The following is a 10,066-nucleotide window of genomic DNA, read 5'->3' as shown; positions in this document are numbered from 1 at the left end:
ATAAACATGATACAACGATAATCACTTACCAAACACAATCCAAACCCAGGGTTATCTAGATCTTAGATTGACCATCAGGTTGATCTAGATTTTTATAATTTAGATTATTATACTATTATTAATTTTAACACTTAATTTAAATTAAAGTAAAAACTAATATATATATATATATATATATATATATATATATATATATATATATATCTTTTAATTTACAAGATTTACTTTGAAAAATAAAATTATTTTTATATATTTTATTTTGTCTATGTCATCAACCAAGCAAAAACATGAATCATTCTATTTTAGACACCACAAACCAAACACAAATGTGTTTGTCTCTCGTAATGTCTGTATCCTCTATTTTTATAATCTTCATCTTTTATATCTTCTCTCCTCAGTTTTCAATTACAGTAAACAAACGCTACATAACACAAAAATGTCCACTGTACTCAAGAGCCCAGGTGGAGGCCTCAAACGAGTTGAAACATCCCCTTCTCTTAATTGCAATTTTCTTTTCCCAGTTTAGCAGGAAAATAGGCCACACCCGTGCTAGGATTCACATGTGCTTCGTCTCCAAAATAATGCATCTTTGTGGTCCCGTCGCAGCGACATCATCTCCAGAAAGACGGAAAATTTTGCACTCTTGCATAGAGAAAAGGTATCACACATTAACACATCACTGTCTTGTATCAGAAATTTGAGCATGGAGACACATGTACGTAGGCATAAAAGACACCAGCAAAACCAAGCAAATTAATTACATCCAACCAACCAAACCACTATAATCACAAAAAAGGTCACGAGATTGAACAGTCATAGATAGCCCCATGCAAACAAACACCACAAATGTTCTTCCACATTCAAATTACAATACCATTACAATCTATAGTAGTACATCCTGAGTTACAACAATACTTGGAAGGATACATGAAATGATGAACTGGGGCCACTATATGAAGTTGCAAGGTGAAATGAAGGATGCCCTCACTCGTGCAAATGTTACACATCACAAGAATTAACCCCACAAAACATAAAACTTCGATAAAAATACAAAAAGGGAAGAATGAGATGGGAACCAAGACACACCCAAGAAGCGTGCATACATCCTCTTTATGGGGGTCCCTCTAGAACAACTAGTCTTCTCATTCACACAGCCAGCACCCCACGCCCAGGAGTGAGTGCTACTTTCTCTAAACCCTAAGACATAGCTTAATGATTCACCTTCCTTTATTGGGACATATTACGCTGCAATTCCATTCCTCTTTCTAGGGGGCAGCAAATTTTTCACAATCCAAAGCTTGCTGATTTGCAGTTCGAGTCATTGAACATTGAAATTGAGACAGGCTACACGACATGGACACCGATCTTTCCTCCTTTTACTATTACTCACCTCCTTCGCAAGGAACTGTTTCTCCTGTTCAAATCAACCCCATCATAATTTTTCACCTTACTTATTCCACACACACCACTAGTAATATCTAACTAATAATAGGACAATACCAGGTAGTATTACCGCATTACTGGCATAACAAGTATTGATACTCATGGAGCATCAAGTCCTAAAGCTTTCGCTTTGAACTTCAATGACTTCAAGTATTGAATTGCTTCTTCAAGAACAACAATTGCATCCTTGCCCTTTCCACCTGGAATGAGGTTCTGGAGAATGCTCATTGTCTCACGAATACTCTCTTTTCTCATCCTCTTGTTGCCTGATTCTGAACCCAGTTCATGTGACATTGAATTGGTGCCCTTGTCACACCTGGATTCTGCATCTTCCTCGTGCCCAAAACATCTAGTGGGTTTTACAGAAGTAGCTGTGTCCTTGAGTGATGGAGCATCTGTATAACCTCCATCAAACAACTTTCTCTTTTTGTTTGAACCATTAGAGCTAGCAACCTCTTCTGCACTTCCATCAAACCAATCTCGCCTATCATGAGTTGTCATTGTACTAGGTGAATGACCTGTACTGGTGACTTCATCCTCAGAGCAAACATCACCATCGTCCGAGTAAAGTAAGGCATTCAGTTCTTCAGTGTCCTCATGCATATCAATCCCATCATCTTCAACAAATTCATCATTTGCGATTGGTCCTAAATGAAAATTTTGACCTTTAGCCCCAGGAATTTCCCTATTCAAATCAAAGCCAACTGTTGGTTTTGGTATCCAAGACTTCAAGCACTGGACAGGAGTCCCAACTCCAGAACTAAAGATCAAAGTTGTTTGATCACCTGACTGGTCAAAAACAAGCAGTCTTTTCTGATCACAGCCAGAGACTGCCTTAGGCATGTTGTCCTCCTTATTGTCATGAGGGGCAGTTGGGAGTTTCTCTTTGAGAACAGTTTCTAAACGAGGCCTTCTCTCTTTATGAACAGAGTTTGAAGGAGGCATTAAGGCCTGTCGGAAGTGAGGCAAACCATGAAACCATCCACGAGGTTCATTTTCCTGGCTAGCCTGTGAGTGCAGTAGCTCAGTAAATGGATACCCGATCCCATTTGTAAAGACCATGTTAGTATTGGGATCCATAAGCAAAGGAAGAGTATTTTGCTGCCCAAAGGCAAGTGAAGCACCCAAGTAATTTGAATTGGGTGATTGACAATTAAATCGCTGCTGAGGAAACAGAGATCCCCAATCTTCTCCCATTTAACCACAACAATCACCTGCAATACATGGATTGAAAAAAAAAATAAACGTTTTAAGAAATCTAGGAGAATTCAGAACTGAGTTAATGCAAACAGAAAGCAAAACGCACCGGAAAAGGATTTCTGCTGTAGTAGAAGTGGCTGTTCACTTACTTCTTTCAGTAATAATGAAAAAATAAAACAATCCAGCTTAACTTGAAAACGAAAGTGAAAAACTAAATCTACGTGACAGGTTTAAGCAGATGACGGAAATATTCAGCCTGAAAAATATGCAAGAAAGAAAAATCAGTAAAAGAAAGGCATAGCATAAACTTTCCAACTTTTATCAAAGACAGAAGTGAAGAAGACCAGGGAATCTAAAGCATGAAAAAGGAGAATATTTAACCAATGAACGGCACAAAACAAGTACACGTAATTTCTCCAGGAAAAAAAAAAAGTTCCAACGAATAAAATTAACTTGACTAACCTGGCAATCCTGAAGCGGTTGAAAGCATGCTATAACTCTAACTATAATGGTGGCACACCCAGCAATCCCGTTTTCGTGTTTCAATGCCCGAAAATTTGTTTGGCTCGCAGCTTGGCACACCATAACTACTTCCCAGCCCTTCAATATATTGATAACAGAAAGAAAGAACGAAATTCCAGAGACGAACAAACAAAGGGACAATATTAATTTGAACACAGAAAAAACTAGATTAATCGTCAGCAAAGGGACACCTAATACACGTAACTGGAGGGATAACCAGACCAAGAAATAAACAACAAGCAATCAGATTTTTCACCCAGGAAACAAATTGAGAAAGAAAGCAGAGAGGATATTGGATTTGCAACTGTTCAGCTAATCTGACGAACGTAACAGGGAACGACAACGAAGAAAGTGGATCCCATCGAGTTAAAAGACGAAAAAGGTTCAGAATTTAAGGCGAGGCTTGTAAAGGAATTTACAGGATCACTTTACAATAGAGATTCAATGAGATAACTTTCCGATACACATCAATAGAAAGACTCAGGAACCACCGCATAGTGTTTCTCTCCCAAGAATATCGCCACAGTTGTTCCCTTCACCAAAACCAATTCATCAACCCTGCAAAATAGGATTTTAAGATGGAAACATGTTTTGTTATATATTGAGAAATTTAAATTCATAGTGAGTCTCACAGTAAACCATCCTTTTATTATCGTATAAGGAAATAAATTGGATTAATCCCAAATGAAATTCAGCATTTACTACTGTGGTACCAGTTTTTCCTAAGATTTATCATCTAAACCAACAGGCTAAAATAATTGAAAATAGCTAGGCAAAAAATTAACTAGCAAGAACAGATTCACAACTCAGAAACTAACATTAGAAGATCTCATTTTCTTCAGAGAAAACAATAACCAGACCCAGCAGTATAATAGACAAAGCCCATTTCTAGCCAGACAGTATGCAGATGAAATAAACACAGCCCAGCCCGTTTGAAAAACAGATGATCTCGTGAAAGCGATCAAGGAATATTAATCCCACGAAACAGAAAATGGTTGAGGAACTTACAGTGAAAAACAATACCTTTTAGCCGCTGAATTCTTGAACTTCAAACTCAGATCGAAAAACCGCACTGCAGCGAGAGAGAGAGAGAGAGAGAGAGAGAGAGAGAGTACAGTCAAAGTGGAAATGCTGAGAGAAAACGGAAAGGAGAGACTATATAGAAAACAAATTGACGGAATTGTCCCTGTGAGTGGGAATAATGAAAAGTGACATTACTAGTACACAATAAACACGAGATAAGAAGGGAAAGAAAAGCGAGTTTCATACGTGCGAGCGTGTGTGTGAGTGAGGAGTGCACGCAAGGCATTAGTGTACAATCATGATGCACCGTAAGATAACCCTTCCCCCTCTCTCACTCCGTGTGGGGTAGGAGCATCATGACCTTGGGTTAATGGGCCATGGTTAGTCACTCCTGTTGGCTTGGACTCTTGGAATCCGACTTGTACAATAGTCGACCTCTTCTTACAGTTTTTCTACTGCACAGTACCTTTTCCAACTTTAAAACAATATTCGCTGAATATAATCGAGAAAATTCTGATTAAATTAATTTAAAATATAACCCGACTCTAATAATATAATGTTAAAAATAAAAAAAAATCAAAAAAATATAACGTTGAAAAAAAAATATCCAAGTTAATTAAAGATAACTAGATAAACCAACAACTCATAATATGAGATTAAGATAAAAAAAAAAATATATCAAAAAGATGATTCAGTAAAAAAAATCAAAGTTCAATAAAAAAAAATCTAAAAAACCAAATGAAAAATTATGAGTTTTTTTTTTTAAAATCAATTTTTAATAAAAAGATTGCGCCGTTGGAAGGCAACCACCACAAAAAAAATAACATATTAAAATATCCAACCATAAAATAATTTAAAACTCAAACAATGTAAATCAAATATGGTATGAAAAAATAAAAGAAAATAATTAAGGGCTAAATTATAAAACATTAAAAACTAAGAAAAGGATAAGAAGTAAAAAAGTTATTGAAAGAACGAGGACCAAAACTATATAGAAAACCAAATGAAATTAAATGTTGAAGGACAAAATTGAAAAAAAAATATAAATCAAGAAAATGATAAGAATATAGTGATAAAAAGAATAAGGACAAAAAATAAATTATAAAACAAATGCAATAAAATAGAAAGGGATGAAATTGCAAGGAAAAAGAATCAAGAAAAGTATAAAGCACATAAATAGAGCAATTAAAAGTAGAGGGACCAAACAAGATAAAAAAAAATCAAATTGAATAAAATGCATAGGGATGAAATTGAAAAAAATCCAAACTTAAAAAAGGTTCAAAAGCCAAATAAAAAGTAATTAAAAGAAGGAGGAACAATTCGATATAAGATTACAAATTGAATGATACAAATGTTTTTCTAGAAGTTTAGGCGTAATTTTCTAGGGAACGAGAGAGAAAAGAGAGAAGAAAGAAAAAACTTTCACCACAGCTCAAACTAACCTTATCTGTGAGTACTCGTCAGATCGCCGGAAAGAGGACGATTCGCCACTTCTAATGCCATGATGAAAGTAGGATTTCGGTTGTTGTACATGGTCTCATGTACGGGTCTTATGACCTTTGAGCTTACAAATATTTATATACATATGCTTATAAATAGGAGCATTGTTGAGAGAATAATATACACGCATTTAACTACAAATTCATATGAAATAAAAGTGCTCTCTTTTCTTCCCTCTAATCTCCATTGTTCTCATATATTCTATTTACTCTTTATTAATTATATTGTTTTATTATTGAATGCTTCTTGAAACATAGTTTTATAATAAAGAAAATGTTGCTAAAACTGATTTTTATTTTTTGTCGAGAAAATGTTGATCCCTACATTGTTTTCTCTTGGTATATCCAGAAAAAAAGAAAAAAAAAACTTAAACACTATACATCAAACCTCAAATTGTAAATTATTCAACAACTATAAACCACCTATAAACACTCACAATTGCAGAAAAGGCTTTGCTTCACTCTTATCACTAGGGCACCTATTAAAAGCACTTCTACAAACTTGATTTGTACTCATTGTTTGTATTGTACAAGGCTTTAAAGTGAAAATCAGTTTATCTTTACCTTTTAGGAAAAAACACAATGCTAATTGATTGTGATTTTGAGCTATCCTATAACTCATTTTTTGGATCTGTGTTTGTTTGAGTATGATTAAAAGCCCTAAAGATATTCTTTGTATTCTCCACAAAATCATGCTATTTAGGGATTTATTTGATTTAACCAACATACATAACTCTTTTTTGATATGTTGTTGGAACCAACTCTTTTATTTATTTATTTATTTAAAATCATCGATTCCAACAACATTTTCTCTTCAATTGTGCTATTTTTGAAATCACAACGACAACACTAGATGTAACAACAACAAACCTGTAATCAATAAGTTTGAGGTGACTTTATGGAACTTTATGGTTTGGCTGTGTGGATCTGAAACTAAGATTGATCTTTTTCTAGCAATAGAAACCCAAATAGATATCTAAAACTCGATTGAGTTGATTCAAGTATCCAAAACCCATTATAGTCAAGTTTGTATTATGTATACATAGTAGTTTTGAATTCGAGTATATGTATAATTAGTACTAAAACCCAAACCATAGATAACCATTAACATCTCTAGATGCAATCACATATATAGATACAACAAACAAGTTATTACCAAGTTTTTTTTTTTCAAAAAAATAAAAATAAAAAAACAAGGCAATATCAGTTGATTTAGTAAGTAACTAGCTTAGGTCACTTCCCACTACATACTACGGCTTGTATTAAAAAAATTGAATATAAAAAAATAATATCTAGGTCGTAAGAAACATTTTGCATTATTATTAAATACGATATACCGAATCACACTTGAAATCTCTCGATTTGATTCTTTGCCTAGCCCAAATTTCAAATCAAATAGCGTGGCAATTGCCTTGATGCAACCCTATCAATTTGGCAGGTCCAAAGTAAGAAAAATCAAAGGAAAAAAGAAGAAGCTAGGTTAACTTTATTCATGGACTCCATTGGGTTAAATTATTTATTTATTTATTATTATATGATAAAATCAATCAAATATTGAAAGATGAAATTGAAAAAAATTCAATAAAAACTCAACACTAAAGGATGTAATTGAAAAAAAAATTAAAATATAAAAAAATTGCCAAAATGAGCCCATATATGCAGGCTTGAGTGGCCTTGCATGCCTAGGCCAATTATTTTTTAACCTTTTCAAGAGCAGATGACCCTTATTTTTTTAAAACAAAAATAACAGACAATGCGTCGTTTGATGGGTCGCAAACCATAGTGGTGACTAAAAAAATGGGAGGTTTGGGCTGAAAATTTATTTTCACCTAAAAACACTTCCAAAACACCACAAAAAAATGTTTCCAAACCACCTAATAACCCCAAAACACTCCAAAACCACCCAACACACAATAATTGACAAAATAAAAAATCTCCAAATTGAGCTATATCTCATTTCCTAGTGATTTTGTTTTTTGAAAAAACACCACCATCAAGCTTTACTCTTTGAAATGAACTTGTTAACATTAAGAACAATGAGTTTTTTTCGCTAAAAAGTGGCATGACCTACAAATTTCTCTCTCCTCACCATTTTAGACATCTTTTTCTTTTATCTCTCAAAATTAAAGACTGAAAAATAAACAAAATAAATCTTTGGATCGAAATGAAGATTATCGTGAATTTTGTGTGAGACATGAAGTTTCTCTATGTTTTACTTTTCAATCATTTGTCTTTTAATTATGTATTTATATGATAATTTAGAATCTAATTTCATGTAACTAGGTTGTAGAAGAATTAAATTGAAAGAAAGAAGTTTGAAAAAAAAAAAAAAAAACAGACGAATGTTTGACCCTATATATTTTAGTGGTTTTGTTAACTCTGCAACAAAATGTGGTCAAGCCTTCACAGATTAAGGGGTGTTTGGGAGTGCATTAACGGTTGCTTTTCAAAGTGTTTCACTCGAAAATATATCAAAATAATATTTTTTTTATTTTTTTAAAATTATTTTTGACATCAGTATATTAAAAAAATCTGAAAAAAAAAAAAAATATTAATTTAAACAAAAAAAATTTAAAATTTTTTTTAAAAAATTTTCAATGCAAAAATAAATAGAACCTAAATGAATATATATATATATATATATATATATATATATTTTTCCTTTTCTAGGATGAAAACAGAAGATGGTTGTAAAACCATTCTTTGCAAATGAAAGAACGGAAGTCGGAAGTAGAAAGGGATGGGATCCTATGTTTCACATGAACACCAATAATTTGATGCTTGACCATTCAAACCATGATTATAGAAAGATGATCGGTCCCACTGATCAGCATTAGCCCTTGGGTCATCATATTAATGCCTTGATTTGAAGTGCGGTCTTTTTGAAATTTATTTGTTTTGGATAAATATTATATTTTTAATAATTTTAAAGTGTTGATATATTTTGAGTGTATTTTTAATAATCTTTCGAAATACACAGTAATCTCACGCTCCACCGGACAGAATAAGCCATGGATATTATCCAGCAATTGCCTTACTCTAGGCCTGGGAAGGGTAAAAGGACCTATAGATTAATACTCTTTTTTATTTTTTTTATTTTTTTATTTTTATTGATGTGATACATGGATGTTCCCTTCTTATTTATTATTTGCCATAAAGTAATCAGAGCAGGGCAGGAAAAAAGAAGTATACTCTGTGAAGCAGGCATGGGGTCGCACCGCACCCACCCACAAAACAGCAAGAACCATGATTTGATCACCTGAAGAAGATCTTATGCACAGGTAAGAAGATGTCCATTGCCCCAATAATATATGCAGGTTAGGAATAAACAATGGATAGTAATATGATACTCTCATCGATCCCCTCTTGTTTGGAGTGGAGGGAACAATAACCATGCTTAATCAAGCTCCGAGCTCTACTCCCTCCCAATCCCATCGGGTCTACCCTTTTGGTGGCGCTGCTCCGTGTGTAAATACAAAGTGAGATGCAAGGCCAGGGATTCCTCCACGTGTCGAGTGCTATTGTCACTCTCGTTTTATCAATGCACCGAGGTACTGATGATCACCCACCTAAACGTTGTTGCTTTCTTGAGTGTAATATCGAGATATCTAAATGGCACGGCAATGGTGGATCGACCACTTATAACAGACTAAGAAGAAAGAAAAGGTATGAGTTTGTTTTGATGCAGGCTCGAGGCTTAGCAGCACCGCACCCACCGAGCTAGAAGATAAAATTAATGGATGATTCCATGTAAAGCGCCAATACATAACATTTACTATGAGATGAGTTGCATGTTCGTTTCCTAGTGGATCATCCATGTTTGAAGGCGATCTGGATCAATGCATGAACATAATAACCCCCATTTGTTACCATCTGATCTGGATCGACAATTTATTGGATTGGTTTGTGCTGCTCTCCATTAATTAAAGGTTGATGGGGGCATGATTAATGTTCTTGATGCATCAACAATGTGATCCATCATGACACATGGATCCGCTATAAACCAATTGTTTTAGTGATTTTTATTGGAGCATAACAATAAAGAGCAGTGGCTTTCATCTAAACAAATCAAGGTTATTTCCCGTGTTTTCTGCCACTAAAACTAGTTTATTGATCGTACTCGTAACTAAACAAGAGGAAAAGCTTTGATCGGGCCGATAGATGCATGAAGAAGAGCCACCTGTAAGGCTAGCATTGACCGACGTTTCCAATTAATAAATTAATTTACTTCCCCTTAGAGGAAGATTTAAGGAAATAAAATCCCTTCAGAAACGGTCATGCATTAACATATAGGAAGATTCTTGGTGGGGGAACTTGCGCGGGCATGAAACCATGGAGCCATTAGTTTGGCTGTGGGTTCTCCAACAAAAACATCCACG

General features: G+C 34.3%; 1 protein-coding gene and 1 long non-coding RNA gene across 2 annotated transcripts; both read right to left on the bottom strand.

The window, feature by feature from the left end:
• Positions 1-828: 828 nt before the first annotated feature.
• Positions 829-2,888, bottom strand: LOC118036703 (transcription factor bHLH145). The gene is made up of 2 exons (XM_035042494.2): positions 2,750-2,888; positions 829-2,657 (listed from the first exon to the last, which is right to left on the bottom strand). The coding sequence occupies exon 2, from the start codon at positions 2,638-2,640 to the stop codon at positions 1,543-1,545; it is 1,098 nt and encodes a 365-aa protein (XP_034898385.1). The 5' UTR covers positions 2,641-2,657; positions 2,750-2,888; the 3' UTR covers positions 829-1,542.
• Positions 2,889-3,396: 508 nt separating this feature from the next.
• Positions 3,397-4,509, bottom strand: LOC140955619 (uncharacterized). Its single transcript, XR_012169926.1, has 2 exons — positions 4,189-4,509; positions 3,397-3,723 (listed from the first exon to the last, which is right to left on the bottom strand). It is a non-coding gene; the product is annotated as an uncharacterized lncRNA (long non-coding RNA).
• Positions 4,510-10,066: the final 5,557 nt, after the last annotated feature.

This window comes from Populus alba, chromosome 5 (assembly GCF_005239225.2).
Source record: "Populus alba chromosome 5, ASM523922v2, whole genome shotgun sequence".
NCBI lineage: Eukaryota > Viridiplantae > Streptophyta > Magnoliopsida > Malpighiales > Salicaceae > Populus > Populus alba.
Note: the sequence above shows the minus strand (reverse complement) of the source record. Positions and strands in the feature narration are given on the sequence as shown.

Excerpts from the sequence above, each read along its gene's own strand:
- LOC118036703 (XM_035042494.2), bottom strand. The coding sequence starts at position 2,640 with ATGGGAGAAGATTGGGGATCTCTGTTTCCTCAGCAGCGATTTAATTGT.